General features: G+C 36.9%; 2 protein-coding genes across 10 annotated transcripts in view; one reads left to right on the top strand and one right to left on the bottom strand.

Annotated features, from left to right (window-relative positions):
* Nucleotides 1–24741, top strand: part of RUNX2 (RUNX family transcription factor 2) — a 322789-nt gene that overhangs the window by 24849 nt on the left and 273199 nt on the right. The gene's annotated exons all lie outside the window — the stretch shown is intronic.
* The window catches only part of SUPT3H (SPT3 homolog, SAGA and STAGA complex component), a 464074-nt gene that overhangs the window by 433136 nt on the left and 6197 nt on the right, over nucleotides 1–24741 (bottom strand). For all 4 annotated transcript variants that reach the window (XM_059701548.1, XM_059701547.1, XM_059701551.1 and 1 more), the window contains exon 2: nucleotides 14596–14696. In XM_059701548.1, coding sequence (XP_059557531.1) covers nucleotides 14596–14696 — 101 coding nt within the window. The remainder of the gene's footprint in view (nucleotides 1–14595; nucleotides 14697–24741) is intronic.

The following is a 24741-nucleotide window of genomic DNA, read 5'->3' as shown; positions in this document are numbered from 1 at the left end:
CAATTACTTATGCAAATTTATGTCCACAGTGCATAGCACATCATATTTACTTAGTTTTATGAATAAAGATGTTTGTATTTAGCCCTGGCCTGTGTGCTCAGTGGTTAGAGCATCAGCCCAAGTACCAAAGGGTCTCGGGTTCAATTCCTAGTCAAGGGCAGGTACTCAGGTTGCAGGTTTGCTCACTGACCCCAGTATATCTCTCACATGGATGTTTCCTCTCTCTCTTTCTCTCTCTCTCCCCCTTCCTCTTTCCCTTCCACTCTCCCTGAAAAGCAATGGAAAAAATATCCTCAGGTAAGAATTAACTACAACAAAAGTTGTTTGTATTTATAATCTCCCCACTGATATAAAATTTTGTCTCTACTTTAGAAGTGGCATCATGATTATAAATGTTATTGACTGTAATATGAATGGAGTATCTAAATTTCCATTGAGTACTTCTGGGGACAACTGTTCTGGGGAGAAAAGAACATCACTAGTATTTCGGTCTCCTCTACAAATTTAAAGTAAATAATAGGTTCACAGTAATTCTCTACACTTTGTCCTTCAAACTTCTATTAATGAGTCTACTAAAAATAAGAATTAAAAAAAATGTTAAGTTTCTTTCTTGGCTTTCAGATTACCTGCCAAGTTTTCTCTCAATCACCATCCAATGCAGATGTGATTAAATCAGAGGGGGGCACTGCTCGATACTATTAGTGCACTGGCTATCAAAGTGTCAGTCCCTGGACAATCAGCATCACCTGGGAATTTACAAGAGATGCAAGTGATTGAGCTCATCCTAGATTTACTGCACCAGAAAGCCTGTTGGTGAGGCCCAGCATCTTAGAATTAGCAAGGCTCTCAGGGGATTCTATGCACCCTAAAGTGTAAGAGTTATCATTTGGATTTATTTCTTATAAGCCATAGGTTGTTTCATTGGTTTTCATCAATTTAATCTGCCAGTATATTTCATCATTAAAATTCTACTACTGCAGTGTAAAACACTATCTCAATGAAGGAAGCAGGGGGATTGGTTTATAATTGGGCTCAAACTACTTATCTCATAAAAGACCCATGACAAGCAATCCACATACTGGCTATGATGGGTGGCACTGCTTTAGACTAAATGTTGGGAGTTGAAATGAGAGGGGAAAAATTAGGTACAAAGAATAATTTGTAAAAAATAATGTCTGGCTGCTGAAATATGGTCAAAATTAAATCAATGTGTCTTTTAAAGGAAGTGTTGGAAACAAAACAAAACATTTTTTGAAAGATAAGCTCTTTTGTTAGCTAAATGTCAGGTTCTAATCAGGAAATTTAGACATTCTAGCAGTGTCTTAATAAATGAAATCTATACACTCAAAGGAATCTATAATAGATGATCACAGATATTAAGGCACATAAATAAGCGATGCTCTAAATACACATTAACACTTCAAGTATATACATCAGTCATCACTTTAAAGTGGGTCCAATATTGTAGTAGCATCTCAAATATAAAAGTAAAACAAATAACTGAGTCAGGGGTGGTAGTTGAAAAATTTAGAAATAAGGAGAAATAGTCAATATAATACTTATAGCAGAGAGGCTCTAAAAAATGAACTGAGCTGATATTTTTTTTAAAAGGTATATATATATCTACACTAATAAAAAAGAAAGATGCAAATTGGCCATACCTCCGCAACACCCACCAGCCAACCAGGAGTATGTAAATTAACCCAACAAAGATGGTGGCAGCCCCGCCCCCCAGCCAATCTGGACCTCTGGGCAGCACGCATGCAGGCGCAGAGCGGCCAGGCAAGGCAGGATGCCAGCTATGAGGGGGAGGGGGAGGGGCACAGGGAGCTACAGGAGCGGTGCTCGACCACAGCAAAGATGGAAGGCAGCGGCCAGAGCGAAGGCCTGGGTCCCGGGTGCCGGAGGAAAACCGGTGCCGGCAGCCAGGGGAAGGAAGGCCTATTACACGAAATTCATGCACTGGGGGGAGGAGGTGGTGTCCCTCAACCCAGCCTGCACCCTCTCCAATCTGGGAACCCTCAGGATGTCCGACTGCCAGTTTAGGCCCGAGATAGGGCCTAAACTGGCAGTCGGACATCCCTCTCACAATCCGGGACTGCTGGCTCCTAACCGCTCGCCTGCCTGCCTGCCTGATTGGCCCTAACCACTCCCCTGCTGGCCTGATTGATGCCTAACTGATCCTCTGCCAACCTGATCACCCACAACTGCCCTCCCCTACCACGACCCACCTCCCCCACCGGGCCCCACCTCTGCTGTGCGTGTGGCCATCTTGTGACAGCCATCTAGTGACAGCCATCTAGTGACAGCCATCTAGTGACGGCCATCTAGTGACGGCCATCTAGTGACGGCCATCTAGTGACGGCCATCTTGTGACGGCCATCTAGTGACGGCCATCTAGTGACGGCCATCTAGTGACGGCCATCTCATGATGGCCATCTAGTGACGGCCATCTAGTGACGGCCATCTTGTGACGGCCATCTAGTGACGGCCATCTAGTGACGGCCATCTTGTGACGGCCATCTAGTGACGGCCATCTAGTGACAGCCATCTAGTGACAGCCATCTAGTGACAGCCATCTTGTGACAACGTTAGGGAGTGATGCATGAGGGCGTGATGCATGACAACCATCTAGGCTATTATTAGTATAGATATTCCTAAACCCAAAACTAACTTACTACACATCCTAGGGCAAATAACCTCTGCTCTTCAGATTTTTCATGAGTAAATAAAAAACTACCCTAAACAATTTCTAAAGACTCTCAGATTTTCCATCTAAAGTAATTAATACTACCAACAATCATTTGTTTTTGAATGAAGGCAGATAGTTGGTCCTCTAAAAATATGTTTTGGTTTAATTCTATCTATAATCCTAAGAAGTCAAACTAATTTAATAAAGGTATAGACATTTATATAGATTTGCACCAAACACCTACCTATCTGCTATGTAAATGATTTACATCACCTCATTCAATCCTCACAAGATACCTAGGGGATGAATACTGCTAACTTTATAAACAATAAAGCCCTCACAGCAATATAAAAAAAGAGAATTAATGAGATTCACTCTTGTTTGTATGCCTCCTTCCTTCCACAAAGCAGACACTGCATATACTAGTATATTACATTTTCTAAAAGCAATAGTTTATAAGTAAATCAGAGACACCCTAATAGAATGTTACACCTTAAAAGTGTTTTTCATGCCCTGACCAGTTTGGCTCAGTGGATGGAGCATCGACCTGTGGACTGAAAGGTCCCAGGTTCGATTCCAGTCAGGGGCGTGTACCTTGGTTGCGGTCACATCCCAGTACGAGGTGTGCAGGAGGCAGCTGATAGATGTTTCTCTCTCATTGATGTTTCTAACTCTCTATCCCCCTCCCTTCCTCTCTGTAAAAAATCAATAAAATATTTTTTTTTTAAAAAGTGTTTTTCATGCAGCAAAGATTAAGAAGAAACAATTGCAGAACTTTACATTTGTAACATTCCTTGAGAAACAAGGAATCACATTTAATAATAGGAATAGAATGCCTTTAGTTCTTGCTCAAGTTATAAGTAAGCAAAATAAAAACCTGATGTGTGATATAAAAATGTTCAAAACCTTAACAAATCAGGAGATGGCCAAAATAAAGCAGTAATCTGCACTTCTCATATGCATGTATAGTAAAAAGATAGATTACCCAGCTCCTATTTTCTACCTTTTTCATTTTGAAGACTTCTGACCTCTTGTTTAATTTAGCAATTCCTAAACTATACTATCATACTATAAGCACAACTTCCTATTCATTCTATTAAATTCAATACCTACTAGGTACCTAATAGATACTAGGGACTGTAAGGTAAGAAAATTAAAAATCTCTGTACTCAAGAAGCTTATATTAAGGAATAGAGATACACAAGTAAATAGAACTCTGTAATACAGTAAAATAGGAACTTTTATAAGAATACAGTACAAGGTGCCACAGGACAGAGAGGGAATAACCAAGACTGATAGGTCAGGGAAGTCTTCCAGGTGGATAACATGTCCTAGAGTCTACTAGATGATGCTTCTATTTTCTGTTATGTTTTCTATTCTTCCAGCTCTCCTAATGATACCTTCTACTCTTCTTAATTTTTTCCTTCACTAAAATATCCAAACCTCCTCCTCCCATTTTTCTACAAAGTGATCAACTCCTTCAGACTTCTTATTCCATTCCTCCCCACCAGCCTAGGCTCAAAGATCAGAAAATTTCAATATTCTTCTACTACATCTGTCCCTCAAATCCCTAAATCAGTCCAATCATCTTTCTTTTCCAGTCCTATACCCAGCGGAGCTGAGCACTGTTAAGAAAATTATACAACCTCTTGCTGTTAGAGTTCTTATAAATGCTGACTAAACTCAGCTGAGTCCTTGATAACTTAGGCAACACTAAGCATGTTCCTAATTAGCTTTGTCTCCCTAACTCCACTATTGCCATCACAAAAAACCTTGACCACTCTCTTCAAGCTTCCCAACCTCCCATCCTTGCCAACCCCAACTGGTGGCCTTGCCTACTTCTTCAAATGGTATAAATGATCACTAGGCATAGCTAAAAATATTACTTCAAACTTTTTTTATGAGAAAAAAACGTTATGTGTTTGTACTGAACCCAGCAACTGAACTAAAATTCCTAACACTGTTTTGTTGAGAAAACAGATGCGGTCCCAAACAAGAACTTACAAATAAACTTTGACCTGCTTGCTACCTGACAGTTTCAGCTATTAAAAATACAGGCAAAAACCAGAACTAAGAAGTAAACTCAGCTCTCAAAACGGATACTAAGTTTATGCACCAAAGATCACGTTATTTTTCTAAGACTTGGGAAAGTGTGTCAGGCTTTTCTAGCTTTTGAACTCTTATTTTAGATACAAATCTAATAACATTGATTACTGGCCTATCATTGACTGGAAGCAGCATTCAAAAAAGGGGAATACGAAACACTGCCAAAGTATGACACAATGACAACAAAACTATCAGTTGCAAAGGAGAGAGAAAACATAAAAATTCTACAAGATATATATAAATTATGACAGCAAAGAAAATAACAATTTACCACAGTAGTTTAAAATATACTGCATGCCTCTATGATGCCCTACAGCAGTGGTTCTTAACCTTCCTAACGCCGCGACCCTTTAATACAGTTCCTCATATTGTGGTGACCCCCAATTTCATTGTTACAAATTGAACATAATTAAAGTATAGTGATTAATCACAAAAATAATATGTAATTATATATGTGTTTTCCACTGGTCTTAAGCGACCCCTGTGAAAGGGTTGTTCAGCCCCCAAAGGAGAACCGCTGCCCTAGGGCATCACTATAGTACAAGTGGATTGCAACACCTGATGTATACAACAAATTTTCAGTTAAAAAAAAAAAGATGAGCCCTAGCCAGTTTGGCTCAGTGGATAGAGCGTCGGCCTGTGGACCAAAGGGTCGGTCCAGGGTTCGATTCCTGTCAAGGGCACGTACCTTGGTTGCAGGCTCCTCCCCAGCCCAGGCCCTGTTTGGGGATCATGCAGGAGGCAACCAATCAATGTGTCTCTCTCACATCAATGTTTCTCTCTGTCTTTCCCTCTCTCTTCCACTCTCCCTAAAAATCAATGGAAAAATATCCTTGGATGAGGATTAACAAAAAAAAAAAAAAAGATGAAATTATACCTGGTAATCTGTTCATACGTAGTCATAATTGTGCATAATCTACATAGAAATGTTTTCATTAAAATGGTCAAAATAAGATCCATTCAATCACTCAGATTAGCTCATATACTTATAAAATGAAAATATATATATTCCTAGCCCTAGCTGGTTTGGGTCAGTGGTTAGAGCATCAGCCCTTGCACCAAAGGGTCTCAATTGCAATTCCTAGTCAAGGGCATGTACCTGTGTTGCGGGTTCACTCCCTGCCCCCAGTGGGGGTGCATAAGGGAGGCAACCAGTGGATCGATGTGTCTTTCTTATATCGATGTTTCTCTCTCTCTCTCTCTCTCTCTCTCTCTCTCTCTCTCTCTCTCTCTCCTTTACCTCCACTCCCTCCCTTCCACTCTCTCTGAAAATCAATGGAAAAAATATCCTTGGGGGAGGATTAAAAACATTTTTAATATATATAAAAATATATTTATTCTCTATGATTTATATTGCATAAACACCCTTGTATATAATGCCATTAGTCAGGATACAGTTTAAGATACATATAAAAATTAAACTAGTTTTTTGTTTCCAATCATGCTCACCATTCAATCATAAGACAATAACTACATAATTTAAAGTTGAGAGGATAGTTTGGTTGATTTTTACATGCTGTGGACACAGCACAATTCTACATTTAAGCAAGAAAAACAAATATTAAAGAAAACTGAGAAGTTCTTCAGAGTCTCTAATCATATACTAGTTAACCAACTCACTCATTAATCAGTATCTATCCAGTGTTGTTTCAAATAAACTTTCTAAATGTAAAATTATTTCATTAATCAACTTTAAAAGTAAAATGAGTTGCACAAACCAATGTCTGAAATCTGAGAATAGAGCAAAAATCAGAAAAAGAAAAATAAAACTGCTTAAAATTTGCACTTAGAATTTGTTTTGGAGCTGGTTAAAATGATTCCTAAAAATTCATCTGGAAGAACAAAAATAGGAAAAAAGAGAAGAAATCTTTTAAAAAGAAAAGTTATGCAGATGACCTTGAACTATAATACCAAATTCTAAAACATATTAAGAAGCTATAATAACTAAAGTAATGCAGCACTGGCAAAGGAATAGACAATTCAATGGGACAGAGAAGAAAGTCAAAAATAATAATTTATTATCTCAGGAAGGCAGCATTTCAATTATGATAGGAAAGGGAGGCTTATATAACTGTTGTATTGATACCACTGGTAAACCAATTCAAAGTAAAACTGACACCAATACAACAAAATAATGGATTAAATATTAAACTGTAGAAAATAAAAGCCTGAAATATAAGAAGTACACATTATGATGTATAAAATTGAAGGTAGGTCTTTCTGTGGAGGCAATAAAGAAGTATAAGTCTAATTTAACTCTACATTACAAATGAAAACTCACATATTTAAAAAAAAAGAATTATAAACAAACCGTAAGAAAACCAAAAGATGGAGGGAAGAGGTTTAGAAAGACTGCCAAACATGATCAACAAAGGATCAATGTCTTAAATATATTAAAAACCCTTAATAAACAATAGGAAAAAACAAGAACTTGGTAAAATTGTGCCAAGAATATGAACAAACACCCACAAATGGAGAAATATAAATACTTTCAAACTCAGTAGTCAAAGAAGAGCTATAACACAACATGATGTTTCTATATCAGAGAGAGATGGAGAGGAATGCTCTCCTAACTGTTGACAGAAATGTAAATCAGTCCAACTTTCCTGGAGGAAAAATTAGAAAGAACTATCAAAAAACCTCAGTGGATAGAGCGTCAGCCTGCAGACTCAAGGGTCCCAGGTTCGATTCTGGTCAAGGGCATGTACCTTGGTTGCGGGCATATCCCCAGTGGGGAGTGTGCGGGAGGCAGCTGATCGATGTTTCTCTCTCATCGATGTTTCTAGCTCTCTATCCCTCTCCCTTCCTCTCTGTAAAAAATCAATAAAATATATTTTTTAAAAAAAAGGCTTTTAGATTCAAAAATTCTTCTTCTAAGACTTCAATATAGGGTAACAGGTATCAAACTGGAAATAAGAATATGCTTCAATAACAGGGGATTAATAACAGATACCCATATAATAAAATAATTTTCTAATAACATAGAAAATTGTTCACAGTATATTAAGTGGGGTAAGAAGAAGGCAGCGCACAAAAAAACGCACACACAACAATGGTTAAACATTACTAAGAACTTAAAAAAGATTGTCAGACACAAGGACACCTACCCCAAAGTGTAAGAGTCACTGTTAGTAAGGGATTACAGATAGCTTTTATTTTCTTCTTTTTGCTTCTGTGTGTGAGGATCATATTACCTCTCCTGACTTACGGAACTCATAAACAAGTTGCCTTAGTTTCTTTGAATAATAAAGGCCTTCCTTGTGTTTATTTAGGTTCCAAAGTTCATCAAACAGAAAACTCAACTACAAAATGCTATAAAGACTTTAAATTAAACACATACATATATTATTCTTTCTCTTTCTCCCTTCACAAGTATAAGTTTTTTACATGTAAATAATATTCACTGAGTGGCCAGATTATTATGACCACCTGACATTTGTAGGCAAATTAGCTATAATTTCCCGCTGAAGTTGCTAGAGGGCCAGATTATTATAAACGTCTGAATAGCACAACATACCTAAGTATCGTTGCTGATCAAGTTCATCCTACCATGTTGATGGAGTATCCCAATGGAGATGGCTTCTTCCAACAAGACAATGTGCCATGCCACAGTGCTCGTATTGTGCAGGAGTGGTTTCAAGAACATGAGGGAGACTTTACCTTGCTTAGGTGGCCCCACAATCACCAGATCTCAATCCAATTGAGCATTTGTGGGACGAAGTTAAAAGGGCCATCAGGTAGCTGGTTCCACAACCATCAAATCTCACAGAACTGGACAGTGCTATTCATCAGGCATGGTGTCAGATTCCTCGCATCACCTTTCAACATCTCATGAAGTCAATGCCAAGAAGAATCGCCTCAGTACTGAATGCAAAAGGTGGCCCAACGAAGTACTGATGGGGTGGTCATAATAATCTGGCGGGTCATAATAATCTGGCCACTCAGTGTATATTATATATGTCACATTACTCAATACTGGCAAGGCATACATACAGTATACTGTTGGTGGAATTATAACACATTAAAACCTTCATGGAAGGTCATCAAAAACCTTTACGGAATTAGTTCTAATACTTAAAGACGGGAAGGAAAGAGGGACTGTAGCTAAGTATGAAGTCCATTGCAATCATATATGTAACACTGAAAAATGAGAAGAAACCTAATATATTTAACAAGACTGCTTAAAGACATCATAATGGAATACAAACTATTGCAGCTATAAAGATAATGCCACATATTTATCAACATGGAAAGGGCTTCTGATATAAGCAAAAACCCAAGTTATACAATAGCAGGCTTCTGATATTTATTTTTATATGCATTTGAAAGGAACTGGAAAGAGAAATCCAAAAGCATTAACAATCCTTTAACTCAGTCAGTTTAAAGTATTCCTGAAGGACGTCTGGAAGGTCGTTCAGCTCTCTGGCCTAATTAGCATATTACACTTTTATTTTTATAGATATTGTTATCCATATTAAACACACATTACCAACCAATGTAATAAAGGGATAGAGAGAAAGCCACAAAAGGCTAGTAACACTCTACCAGCCATGGCAAAAACTGGTCATAACATGGTTCTTTCAAGTATGGGGACAACACCTCAACCAACTGAGTTACCCGGCCAGGGCTATTAACTCATATATTTAAATATTAAATTTCTTTAAAGTTAGACTGAGGTAAGGGTAGAACTGGGAATATATTCTTACACAACTCATAACTTCAAAATACTAAAAGGCCAAATTATACCATTTCACATATACAATTATGCAGTAGTCTAGTGCACAATAAATAAATGGTTGTTGCTATTTATCCCAAAAATTCCCAAGAGAAGAAGCAAATCTTACTGACAAAATTATTAGTTCAGTTTTGGACATACCAAAGTTGAGGTGCTCATGGGCATTCTAGGAAGCAATCAGAATTAGACCTAAAGTTAGCAAGCTTACCCTCAGAAGTTCATCATTTCCTCTTGTGCACTGCTATGGAATTTATCACATCCTACCACACGACAATTATGTCTCCACAACCATACTCTACTGTCAGACTACCTTAAAGGCACGTAGGTCCTGCCATGTATGGGCTCAATAGTGTTGATTTTTTTAAAAATGCAGAATTTGAAGATCCGTACAATTAAAAGACTAAATTTTATCGCATATAAATAAAGGTATGATTTTTAAAAATTATTCTTCATCTGTGGACTTTAAATAAGGCTGAAATTTTCATTTGGCAGAATTCTTACAAAATACAGGTAACATGTAAACAAAATCTTTTTTTTTTTTATTTCATCACATGAAAATTACTAAATGTTACCAAGCAGTGAAACTCTGGCATCATTACTAGGTCTATAAACCTGAAAAAGAGTAATACAAGTCAAGAAGCATATAAATAAGGAAGAGAGAATCCAATGAAGACTTCTTGAAGTGCATTTAAATTAAAATGCTTACGAAGTTTGTTAAAATAACTGCAATGTGAATTGAAAAGATTTCACTTTTTAATTTACAGGTTACTTGAGTTCAGTAACTTAAAATGAAAGGCCTCTGGACCCTGCCAGCCCACGTTATTAAAAAAGCGGTGATAAGTAGCATCTAGCAAATGTGCACAGTTGTAAGTTGCTGCCATCCCCAACCCACTAGCATTAGTTTGACTGCTAATCCTTTCACTTAAAATTTGTCAAAGCACTTCCTAAAGAATGCTTCACTGGCAGTATTTACCACCTACACTTTAAATATGGTCAATTCTATCAAGGCTCCAACAGCAGAACAGACTGGCTGCCAGTTCTATATTTAATAGCAAATCATGACAATTTAATTTGTGCTTGACAACTAGATACCTGAAACCATTCCCTGGAAATGTCACTACAATATTGTTACTTATTTGGAGGGGTAGGACCCAAGAGAAAAACAGGTCATTAGTGGTGAATGGGTGAAGACAGTAGCATTAGGGATGGAAAAATAGCAATACAACACAAACAGACTTAAGAGAACTGTGAAACTGCAGCATTCACGGAATGCAATTCCTACAACACAAAATAAACACAGAGATGTAAGCCTACACTTTCTCATTTGAAATCGCATAAGCAAAGATCAAATGTATATTGATTCTAAGTTTATATAACAAAAGCCTGAAAACTTTATACCAATAGAAAATATTGTTAAATTAAAAAATATTCCCCCAATTTTAGCCCTACTTTTTTTGTTCTATGAAGCAATTCATAAGGGGAAAAAAATAACTTCAGACTATAAATGATGAATGTAACTATTAGGAGTAGCCTCTCTATGAGGTCTGAAATAGAAGGAAAATGTATATTTCTTCCAAAGCTGTAGCCAACAATAACTTTTGCATTCTGAATCCAGCTTAAGCACATTAGTAGGGAAGATGTTTGCAAAAGTATTTAATAAGAAAGTGCTGAATTTAGCTTTTATTTTATTTTTTTCTCAGTTTTCTTAAGTGGCCTGCAGTCTATCAAATGCATTAAGCAGAACCTCTCCAAAGTATAAATGATAAAAAGGAAAAAAAGCTTTATTATTATAGAGACCTGTTTCTATAGATAAAGGGTCATCAAACTTTTTCTGTAAAGGGCCAGATAGTAAATACTTTCAGCTTTACTGGCCATGTGGTCTCTACCACAAATACTCAACTCTGCCATGAAGCATGAATGCAGAGATAGATAATAGATAAATGAGTAAAACCTTATTTTCAAAAACAGGCAGCCAGTCCATGAGCCCATGGCCATAGTTTGTTGATCACTGCTGTAGAGCATATTAATTATGTACCAACAAATATATTGCTTTAATAAATAACACCAAATTTAAAACATGATGTCTGAAATTTGCTTTAAACTGTTGCATTAAAAACAAGTGGAGAGTAGGGGAAAAGGTTAAATAAGACTGGCAAAACACAGTTATTGTTAAAGCCAGATGATGGATGCATTGGGTTCATTATACTCTTCTGTATAATATATACTAGTGGCCTGGTGCACGAATTCATGCACAATGAAAGGAAATTAATTGGAAGGAATAGTTTAATATCGCTATTCGAACTTTCCCTATAATAGAAGTGTCATCCAAATTCACAATGGACAATGACAGATCGAAACACGTGTGCAATTGGCGCCAGCAAGAGCTTTATATGTATCATGCATACGTGAGTCAACTTAGCCTTTTATATATGTAGAATAAACTTGCTTAATTAGACCTGCTTTCTGATTTAGCTAAACTTTTTCCAGCCCAGTAAAGCACCCCAACTTCCCTTTCAGGTAATTGTCAGCAACACAGCAGTAAATATCAACATGAAGCAGATTATCATTGTAGATCACACAGGGAGAAAAAAGGGTAAAATATTTAACTGCCGCAGTGTTTTACTATATCCTGCACAGTGAGAAAACCTGAAGTCATTTTCAAGATCCACCATTTCTTACTTCTTTTCAGTCGGGTCAAGTATCTAAGCTTTCTAAATCTCCATGTTCCGGCTAATGAAAAGAAAATAGGAATCCACTGAGTCTCCTATATACCTATTCCAGGACTTCTGTGAGGATCAAATGAGATGAGGCACGGGAAAACATTTCATAGATATTTGGTTACAGTGTGAAATGTTTGCACCTGTCTATAAAGCAAGTCATGTTCCTGGACTGAAGAAACTACAAGGAGGCTAGTTGTTACTAGGGAGAGGAAGCCGGGCATTGCTATGTGATGTCATTACCCGGATGGACACTTAGCATATTAGCTTTTAATATATGTAGATTATATATAATATGTTTTAAAACACAAAGTAAATCGGTGGACTGGCTCTCTACAGGAAAATGAATTTCCGCACTTTACTATAAACCTTCTAAAACACATTTGACGTTTTTAAACATAATTAACATAATACAACATAAAAGATTCTGTTTTGTTTTGTTTTGTTAATCCTCACCCAAGTATATTTTTACACTGATTTTTTTATGGAGAGTAGAAGAGAGAGGGAAAGACAGAGAGAAACATCGATGTGAGAGAAACACATCGATTGGTTGCCTCCTGCACAAGCCCTGACCAGGATCTGGGCCAGGGAGGAGCCTGCAAGCAAAGTACATACCATTGGCCGGAATCGAACCTGGGACCCTTCGGTCCTCAGGCCGACACTCTATCCACTGAGCAAAACCAGCTAGGGCAACATAAAAGATTCTTAACATAAAGCTACTAAACCATAATGAAAAAACTTAAACTAATAAACTAAATATACTAAAAGTGTATAAAGGATAAAGCCTTAACATTTTCCATAATTTAAAACACAAGGCCCTGGCCAGGTAGCTCAGTTGGCTAGAGCATTGTCCCGATATTCCAAGGTTACGTATTCAGCCTCTGGTCAGGGCACATATAAGAATCAAACAATGAATGCATAAATAAATGGAACAACAAATCAATGTTTCTCTCTTTCTCTCTCTCTCTCTTTCTTCTTCTCTCTAAAATCAGTAAATTAGAAAAAAAAACTGACTCACCTCATACAACTCCCAAATCAGTACATTTATTTTATCCTCATCTCATCCAATCTCTGGTTTTTGAATATAATTACTAGAGGCCCAATGCACAAAATTCGTGCAAGGGCTCAGCCCCCACAGTCCTGGCTTCGTCCAGAAGGTTGTCCGGAAGGACATCCGGAAGGTTGTCCGGCTGTCCGGTCTAATTAGCATATTACACTTTTATTATTATAGATTTTAGGGCATACATATATTATTTATGTTAACATATAATAGGTTTAATTTTCAAATGAATTAAATAATTTTTTCTCAGTTTTAAACTCTAGGCAATAAATATTAATAGATACAACCCCCCACATAAACAGACGCTGATCAAGGTCTCCAATAATTAAGAGTGTAAAGGAAGCCTGAGACCAAAAAGTTTAATAACCTGTGACCTAAATGTTTTCAATGTTGTTTAAGGTATGTTCACCAAAAAAGTATTAGATACATGCTCAAACGCATTTTTTCTTGGAACAATAAATGCCACACAGTGGAGTCCATCCATTATGAAGGCTATCAATACACACCCACAGGAGGAAGACACTTAAACCTTCAAAAGAAACATTCTTTTAAAATTGCTGGACATGTCAGGAATAATGCATCCATGTCAGGAAAAAAAAGAGTTCTAATGTGTTGTCCCTCATGCAGATAATTGTCTCCTGAACCAATAATAAAGAAAAACTAGTATGTGCCAACTGACATTTCCAATAAATATGCTATCAAATCAAGATATGCAGTCTCACTCAATGCAGGAAGCCAGAAATCAAGCGGAGAAGAGCCTTAGGCAAGAAATCTTAATGACTGTGCAACTTTTCAAAAACTGAGTGTGTTTTTTAAATATTCTAATTTTTTCCTCAATCTTCTGAAATAGTGATTTCAAATATTATCAAAACTAAAACGTAAATTACATTAGGCAAATAGAATTATTGTGACATTTGAGAATAATTAAGAACTCTGTGAAAACACTGCAACTATGCTAGGATATAATCTATATCAAAATTTTCTAAATCTAAAATGGGAATAAACAATTTATAATGGATAATTAGAGCAAAGAGATTTACATAAATGTTCATTCTTTTATAAATTAAACCAATACTTATTTTCCTAATACAGTACAATTGTAGCATTCTTAATTAATGCTGTCCCTTTTGTCTGCATATTGTTATTGAAAATGTTGTCAGACAATATCATTTTTATTTAAGTACAAGTTTCCCAGTTAAGTTTTATAAATGTTGTTATTTCTATTGTCTTTTATCAACATGAATAACTTAACATAGTAATAAGTAAGATGCAGAGACATACTTACATCATACTCTGCAATTCTGAGGCAAAGCTTGCAGACTTTCCTGTACTTCTTCCACTACTTGAAGTGGCAGTAGACATTGGGCTGGCTGCAGTATTATTCATCTAAATAGAAAAGAGAAATAACACAAAATGTATTTAATTATAAATAAATGCGAGGAAAACAAAAGCAATTATAAATTACATCAAAAAGTATAGAAAATTTTAAATTTCTGATTTTTTGTGTGTAAATCTGATTTTTTTATACTTAATGTTCTTTATTAAAATGAAATGGTAAGCCCAGCAAGTATTGCTCAGTGGTTGAGCATCAACCCATGAACCAGGAGGTCACAGTTTGATTCTCGGTCAGGGTACATGCCTGGGTTGTGGGCTTGATCCCCAGTAGGGGGCATGCAGGAGACAGCCCATCGATGATTCTCTCTCATTGATGTTTCTCTCTCTCTCTCTCTCTCTCTCTCTCTCTCTCTCTCTCTCTCTCTCTCTCCCTCTCCCTGGCTCTCTCTAAAGTCAATAAAAATGTATTTTTTTAAAAAGGAATAGTAAGGTGGGAAAAAACTGCTTAATCATGCATGATATAAAGAATTACTCCCTTGAGTGATAAAACATTTCAATACATATTTTATAAGTAATGGAATAAAATAGTCATTAAAATATTTTAATAGAGCTCAGTGGTTTTCAAAATGTGTTTCAGGGAGCCCTAAGACTCACTGGCACTATTTCAGGGAGCTCCCAGTGGCCCCCAAGCATATACCTCATCAGTTCCATCCAGAACATCAGAACAACTCAATATATAAATAGAGTTCCAAGTGAGATTTCATTTAAAGAATAAAATTGTACAACTGTAAGATACAAAATTAGAAAATCCAAGCACAATTTAATCCCTATATGAACCAAAGCCTTAATACAAATAATATAAAGTCAATCAGTAGATCAGAAGAAAGCACTGTGATACTTTATAATCTTACTAGAGTCCCAGCGCACGAATTCATGCACGGGTGGAGTCCCTCAGCCTGGCCAGCGATCGGGGCTGATCGGGGCCAATCAGGGCCAGTTGGCCAGGGGGAGGGACCGCAGGAGGTTGGCCAGCCAAGGGAGGATGGCTGTGGGAGTGCACTGACCACCAGGGGGCAGCTCCTGCATTGAACATCTGTCCCCTGGTGGTCAGTGCACATCATAGCAGCTGGTCAATCGGTCGTTCGGTCACTTAGACTTTTATATATATAGAGGCCTGATGCAAGAATTCATGCATGGGTAGGGTCCCGTGGACTGGCCAGAGATCGGGCCAATCGGGGCCATCTCGCCCAGTCCTGATTGGGCTGATTGGGGCCAGCTGGCCAGGTGGAGGGACAACAGGAGGTTGGCCGGCCATGGGAGGTTGGCTGTGGGAGCGCACTGCCCACCAGGGGGCAGCTCCTACATTGAGCATCTGTCCCCTGGTGGTCAGTGTGTGTCACAGTGACCGGTCATTTGGTCATTCGGTCGCTTAGGCTTTTACTAGTATATGTGTGTGTGTGTGTGTGTGTGTGTGTGTGTACACACACGCACACGCACACACTAGAGGCCCGATGCACAAAGATTCATGCAAGAATGGGCCTTTCTTCCCCTGGTTGCTGTTACAGCCTTCACTCTGGCTGGAGCCGCCTTTCTGCCTTCGCTCCAACCTGGAGCCGCCTTTCTGCCTTCACTCAGACTCGGAGCCACCTTTCTGCCTTCTCACGCTGCCCAGAGGCCCGGAGCGGCTGGGGCGGTGTGGAACGCCTGTGTCGATGCAAGCATCCCACCCCTGGCCACTCAGTGCCTGCATATGTAAATTAACCTGCTATCTTTGTTGGGGTTGATTTGCATGCTCACTTCTGATTGGCTGGTGGGCATCATGAAGATACGGTCAATTTGCATCTTTCTCTTTTATTAGTGTAGATAGATATATAGAGATGGTTAAGTAACTCATCAATTTTAAATTGTGTGACTTTTTTCCCAATAAAATTAAGCTGACACTAATGGGAAAACTAGGTGATAATCCTAATATATCCCATTTTATTTAATAACTGTCCCATAAATAAGGATTAATAAAATAATATTAAAATAATGCAAGTAGATAAAAACCTTATTACATAGTAAGTGCTCAATAAATGTTAGCTATTAATTCATGATCATATAAACCTTGCAATACTATAACTTTCTTTAAAATAAAAATACTTTGCAAATTGTAAAGAAGAATTACATTTAGAACAAATGATAAAATAAAGCAGTGCTAAGAACTTTAATTATAGTAAACTAATTAGGAAGAGTCCAGAGTCAGACTGCCCAGGTTTGAATCCCATCTTTGCTACTTTGCTATACTTTAGGCAAGTTACTTAACTTTCCTGTGCTTCAGTTTCCTCATCTGTAAAAATTGAATAATTTTACCCTCTTCGTGTTGTTGTGAGGCTTAAATGAACTAATATGTTTACAGCAGTTCTAAGCACACAATGTTTGCTTTGTTATAAACAGAAGGATCTTAAGAAGTCTCTTTCTTGATTTGCTAACAGCTTTTTTATGACAAATTTAGATTACTCTCATTTCATAATCACAAAAATTTAAGAAACTTGAATATTTTCACTGAAAGACCTTAATGCAATTCAACAAATAATAAGTAATTTCCTTGTAAGTTCTGTTTTCACTACAGACATCACTACTGTTACCGGTCACCCTATCTCAAAAATCTGTCATTTATCTTTGACTCCTTCTCCAGCACCCTATAATCTATTGAAAGCTAAATAAAGTCTACTTTATGTTCTTAGAGGTCAAATAAATTCTACTTTATGTTCTTACATTCTCCCTCTCTTTTTCTACCCTATGGCCCTTTATAAGCTCTATTTATAGCTTCTCTCTTTCCATCTCAATTCATTCTCCACATTGCTGCCAAATTTATCTCCTGATACATTCTCTAATATGACCACTTCTATGGGTAATGTTGGCTAAAATTGATAAAGGAAACCTGAACCAGGGCCATTCACCAAGAGCTGGGATGGAAGGGCAGGGCCTTATGAAAGGCGGCTGGGGGAAAAAAACCTACTACCAACCACTGCCTACATAGGCCATATATAAAGCTTTTGAGAAGGCAACGGGACAGGAATCTACAACAAGAGCACACTAGCTGAGTGGCTAGATGGGAAATATCTAAAATAACCTTCTGTGGCAGAACCAGCTATCTGCCAACATAAGCCCTGGCCTAGTCCAAGGGCCGTAAGGGCCAGGCCAAAACCACCAGACAGAGAATGCAAGAGCAGAGAAAGAGAAGGAAAAAAGTTTCACTCAAACTGAGCCTGAAAACCAAAATTCTAAAATAAATAAAGAAGCTAATGCTATGAAACACCATCATTATTTTTTTAAGTCTATATTTGCTTTATTATTTTTCAAAAAGTCTTTTGGAATAAGTAATTTTCTACAAATAATATGGGAACACAGCTTTAAATAAAAAATCACATCACCAATCCAAGATTGGGAAAATAGACAACAAACCAGGAACTTCCAGGAACAGTCCTGAAGAATCAAGACAAAGTGCTAACAAAGAAACCTGGCTTCCTCAAAGACCTTAGAAAATGTTTCCCTTATTGTCCCAACAGAAGACTGACAGAGAGGTATGATATCCTAGAGAAAAAGTTAAACTCAGAGACTGTGTATTAACACCAGGCTCCAAAAACAGTTATGACTTAGTTCACTCATGTTGGATTTGAAGACATGCCATTCTGTGGGATTTTCCTGTGGCCAAATGTCCTGAGACATTGTTGAAGGAATCTGCCCTTTTTTCATTTTACAAATCCAGTCACCCTGCTTTAACACTTTCTAAAGGGGAGACATTTCAGAAAGTAAATTCATATTAAAACCACAGCTTTCTTCAGTTGTCCTCCTACTGCAAATGTTTCACATCAAGAGTATTTATTGGTAAGAGGTAAAAGGTCCCAATCCTAGTTTATTATAACCACGATCATCCTTTCACAGTCAAGTTATTTAACTTTTAAATCAAACAGGTGAATAAGATTTTTCTTGACATGATGAGTTGATAGCTCATTAGAATCTTTAAAATAATTATTTCCCATACCCATTTTGTTTGATGATTTAGATAATTAACTTCTTTCGACATTAACTTCTTTACACATCAAAGTCCTATCACTCCAGTGCTTTATTTCCTTTCTCCCAGACATTTAAAAAAAAAAAAATGTTGGTTAAAAGCAGGAGCACTCAAGTCAATTTTCTCTAATAAATACAGTTAACATGGAACTGAAAACCTACTGTAATCTTCTCAATGGGTTAATGTCCTACAGTTGTTTTAGCTTTCCATTGAAATGCAGCTGTTTGCCATATTTTACAAAACGAATTCAGATGTGCAGATGGAGACCTAGATTATTTCAACATGCCACAGTTTAAATGTGAACCCAAGGAATAAGTTCATCTCTGATTAATACTTATATTTAAACCTGATCACTAAGCCAATAGCCGATACTATGTTACACCTGTAAAATCCTGTTCCAAAATAGAAAATTTGACATCTTTTAATTTAACATAATGAGATTTAAAGATATACTCCTTTCCTCAAAAAATACTACAACAACAACAAAAATTAACTATGGTAAATCACAAATGTAAATTTTAAAAAAAGGAATGGGCATGTTCTCTTAATAGCTCGTATTTTTGGTGACTAAATGACCAAAAAAGAAATACCATGAAACATCTTTAGCTTAAAAAATAACTCAAAGAATTGGAAGTATATTACTAGTTTCAGCACTCTCAAAACATCAAAATCTGAATTGTGAAATCCATAACTCTACCCATTCATTAAAAGACAGTAGAAATTTTTTATCATTTCTACTATCTCATGCTGAGGAAAATTAATTCAGCAGGCCTATATACTGATTCTGAGCACCCAAGTCTCAATTCCAATCATTCATAACTTGAACATTTCACATAATATAAATAGAAAACTGTTATACTCAGAACATTTTCATTTTCGTAAAACTCCAAAGGCAGGAAGCAATTATGGTTAGGCCAACATTATTATATACTGCATTTTAGTTTTGTAAAAAAAAAATTCAAGTTACATTATGATCTTAATTTCTGTTGTAAAAAAAAAAAAAAAAAAAAAAATACCAAATGACCACTCAATCACTGAGAATTCAAAGAAAATAAATTAAAATGTACAAATTTTAAAACTTCTATACCTAGTATTTGGGATAACAATATGGTAATCTAATATATTTATATATGACCCATTTCAAGTGAACTTGGAAGGTATAAAACTCAAATGTCCATTCAATTATCTGCTAAAAGAGAAGTAACATGAATAATCCAAAGAACAGATGATTCACATATAATTTATAACTTTTTTGAAAATAATCGCAATTTTTATGAAACAGCTTCTAATTGCATTTTCATAACTAAAACATCATCTCTATTCACCTACCATACCAAAAAAAAGAGCTCAGATCCTGAAATAAGATGTATCTATCATAGCACTTCTTACACTGTTTAAAAACAGGAACATTGTAATTTCGGTAACTAATAAACTGCCTGACATAGCTAATGTTCAATAAATGGTAGATAAATTTTAAAATGACTGAAAGATATAACAAAGAATACAAAGATAAGAAAAACACACCCCCGCCATTTAGTAGCTTACAACCTACTGAAGTTAACAGATATACCCAATGCAATGAGCTTAGAGATACTGTAATGCACAAGATACTATGAGCGAACAGGAGGAGCATCAGAACCAGTCAATTATTATGGGATAATTGTACTGAAATTTAACACTTCCTATAATCTGAAAATAAACCAAACTTAACTGTACTTAAAAAAAAAAAAAAACCACAGAGATAAGTGAATAGCAAATCCAAACTACCCATATCTCAGAAGTGAAAGTACTTTCAAAATTGTGATGCACCATAAACAGCAATATATGACCTAAGGAAATATTCTGCCTTACCACTCATTAATTATTTTTCTTAAAATCTAATGGAACAGGAATAAGTCTTCCCAATCCAAATCAGTCTGATTCTAATTAATATGTGTAAGAAGCTATAAATATTCATAAGAAACACCTAATGATCAAAATGACAAGTTATTAGGAATAAGCAAAGAACCACAATTTTAAAACAATTATCAAAGACTTTATATTTAGAGAGAGAAAAACCCTTCTCTGTAATATCTGATACTACTACCACACCTGCTTCCATGTCCAGCAGTTCTATAAGAACACGACGAGTCTTCAGTCACACAAGGTAAAAAACTCCAAGACATTTAAATTGTTCAGCTCCTTCCCTGCCTACAACCAGGAACTCTGGTCCTGACATTTTTTCTTATAAAAAAGCAACTCTAAATCAATCCCTTCCTTTTCAATTTTACCTTAATGCCTTTACTGCATTATCTTTTAAACCTCCCATCTTTCTAATTAATTCTGCAAAATATCTCCAGAGTACTCATTCTAAATATGTTACTCCTCTACTCAGAAGCCTACAGTGGCTCCCCTTTGCCGGGAAAACAAAACTTGTCACTGGACCTCTCCAGCTTCCTTTTCTATAGCCGTCAAACCAAACATTCGATATCTCCCGAACCATCCCAGGTTCTTTTGAATCTTTATTGTTTTTCCTGCTTGCAATACCTTGTTACCTCTCCACCTATTCAAGTCCTAGTGGTCTAGAAAAGCCTGACCTAAACTCATAATCACCAAGAAGCCTTCCCAGTGACACAACCATCAAGAATTATTTCTCTGACATCTAATTGTTTCAGCTTACTAATTCTTTTGGTTTAACATTAAATATTTTAGTACATACTACTTATTTTAATTTATTAATAAATCTCTGCCCGATAATCTCTCCAAGTACTGGCAGGTGAGAAGTAAAAAGCCTTTATTTAGTAACTTCCTCCATTCTCCTCTAATAAAGCTAATACATCTTTTCTTGATTCCCTCCTCTTACAATAAAGGCACCCTCTCATTTAAAGCCAGTGTATCACCTGTGCTTTGGTTTATTCATTTATAATTATTTACTGGGTACCTACTACAGGCCAAACACTGTTATAAGAGCTAGCAGGGGTGGGCAAACTTTCGAGGGCCACAATGGGTTCTTAAACTGGACCGGAGGGCCGGAACAAAAGCATGTATGGAGTGTTTGTGTGAACTAATATAAATTCAAAGTAAACATCATTACATAAAAGGGTACGGTCTTTTTTTTTTTTTTTTTTTTTTTTAGTTTTATTCATTTCAAACGGGCCGGATCCGGCCCGCGGGCTGTAGTTTGCCCACGGCTGACTAGGGCTAGAGTAGTGGTTAAGCTAGACAGAAGAGATAGAACATAATGCAGGAGAAAAGCACATAAATATAATCTGAGGTAATGACAAATACTTTGAAAACTAATTAAACAAGTTGACTTCAACCAGAATATAAAATCTTAACAAAAACCAAGTGACTTGAAATGTTTTAGGTTTTAAAAAGTTAACTCCAGATGCTGTGAGGATATACGAAAAGGAGGCACTAGTATAGGCAAGGTGATCAGATAGAAAGTTATTGAAATTATACAGACAAACAATAACGGTGGCTTGAATGAGTGAAACAAGTAAAGATGATGATAAGTGGTCAGATTTCTGGAATATATTTTGAAAGCAGAGCTGACTTGTTGATGGGTTAGACATGGGTGTGAGAAAAGAGCAGTCAAGGATGACTCTGAAGTTTGGGACCTGAGCAACTGGTTGATGGTGATACCATTTACTGAGATCAGGAAGATTGGAAAGGATAAAAAAAGAAATTGAGTTGGGGCCAAGTTAAGTTTGAGACAGCTATTAAATATTCAAGTGGAGATGAAATCCTACAGATGTCATAAGGCAGAAAACTGAAATAAAAGTCATGATCATAGGGTTTTTGTTAAGGAGAATAATTAATTTAGTAATAAGGATCAACTAATCTCTCAAGTTCAGTTTCTCCACCTGTCAATAATTTCTGCCTGTCTCAGAGGGGTGTTATAAAGACAATAGACCCAACCAGCATGGCTCAAGTGTTGAACATGGACCTATGAACCAGGAGATCATGGTTTGCTTCCTGGTCAAGAGAACATGCCCTGATTTCAGGCTTGATCTCCAGTGTGAGGCGTGCAGGAGGCGGCCAATCAATGATTCTCTCTCATCATTGATGTTTCTATCTCTCTCTCTCCCTCTCCCTTCCTCTCTGAAATCAATAAAAAATACATAGATATTTTTGTTAAAAAAAAAAAAAACAATGGCCACCACATAATGAGCACTCAAAAAATATATCTGAAATGAAAAGAATACCACCTGTAAACTATAAAATTCCCAATAGACAAACAGACTTATAAACTGTGTTTCTACATACACTAGTTGGCTTTATAGGCAATTTTTTTAACCTACAAATAACAGGATCTTAGTGACAGACTGCTCAGAGAAGTTTTAGTCTCACATTAATGTAAGTTTCTATTCCATGTGCTTTCATATCCAGTACTCTTATGAAACTACTAGAAGCCCAGTGCACGAAATTCATGCACTCTGGGGCAGGGAGGTCCTTCAGCCTGACCTGCGCCCTCTTGCAGTCCAGAAGCCCTAGGGCAGTGATGGCAAACCTTTTGAGCTCGGCGCGTCAGCATTTTGAAAAACCCTAACTTAACTCTGGTGCCATGTCACATACAGAAATTTTTTGATATTTGCAACCATAGTAAAACAAAGACTTATATTTTTTATATTTATTTTATATATTTAAATGCCATTTAACAAAGAAAAATAAACCAAAAAAATGAGTTCGCGTGTCACCTCTGACACACATGTCATAGGTTCGCCATCACTGCCCTAGGGGAATGTCCGACTGCCGCAAAGGCCGGAGAGGCTCCCGCCACCGCCGCTGCACCTGCCAGCCATGAACCTGACTCAGCCATGGGCAAACTACGGCCCACGGGCCGGATTCGGCCTGTTTGAAATGAATAAAACTAAAAAAAAAAAAGGACCGTACCCTTTTATGTAATGATGTTTACTTTGAATTTATATAAGTTCACACAAACACTCCATCCATGCTTTTGTTCCGGCCCTCCGGTCCAGTTTAAGAACCCATTGTGGCCCTCGAGTCAAAAAGTTTGCCAACCCCTGACCTGACTTCTGACTGAGCAGCGCTCCCCCTGTGGGAGCGCACTGACCACCAGGGGGCAGTTCCTGCGTTGAGCATCTACCCCCTGGTGGTCAGTGTGCGTCATAGTGACTGGTCATTCCACCGTTTGGTTGATTTGTACATTAGCCTTTTATTATATAGGATTGAGTTTTTTTTAATTTTTCTTTTGAAAATAGTTCTTAAATGTATCTACCAGATCATCCTAAAATACATAAACAACCAAACCCTGACAAAATGGCAAGTTTATTTTCCCAATATTGTAACAGTTTTTACATAAAATCTATAACAATAAAAGCATAATATGCTAATTAGGCTGGACGTCCATCTGGACCTTACGGCAAAGCCAGGGCTGCAAGGGAAGCCCAGGTCCCAGGTGCCAGAGGGAAGCCAGTGCTGGCAGCCAGGGGAAGGAAGGTCTACTCTTGCATGAATTTCATGCACCAGGCCTCTGGTATTACATAATTGAATGAACTAATAGCTAACTTTTCAGATATGTGCAAAATTTTGGAATCAATTATACTTCTAGTAGTTAAAGGTAAGTATATTTGACAAGGATCTCAAAGAAGGAGATCTTTTAACCATCAAAATTCTCTTCTAATCTAGATTCATATCTTAGAAATATTAAACCTTATGAGAAGTCTATATTAAACAGTAAAATCTGATGTGATTAAAAACATAGTTCATCAGAGGGGGTGGGAGACAGGTGGAGGAAGGCAAATGGAGAGAAGTGGAGGACATCTGTAATACTCTCAATCAAAATAAAACATAGTTCATAGAACTAAACAAAAAGGATATTTACTCCCATGTAGGCATGTAAAATATAGATGAATTTGTATAAGCGTTTCAGAGTTTATAAAGGGTCTTTAAGTTGTATTAACTCACATTTTTTCATAATCACCCTATCAGGCAACAAATACTTCTCCCCTATTAATGAGGAAGCTAAAAGTAAAAATACTGGTTGCAGGTAACAAATCTAACAAAAAACAGGCTTTGATTCTGGTAGCTGATAAC

Source organism: Myotis daubentonii, chromosome 6, assembly GCF_963259705.1.
Source record: "Myotis daubentonii chromosome 6, mMyoDau2.1, whole genome shotgun sequence".
In the NCBI taxonomy this organism is placed as follows: domain Eukaryota; kingdom Metazoa; phylum Chordata; class Mammalia; order Chiroptera; family Vespertilionidae; genus Myotis; species Myotis daubentonii.
This window is presented reverse-complemented; position numbering and strand designations above follow the sequence as displayed.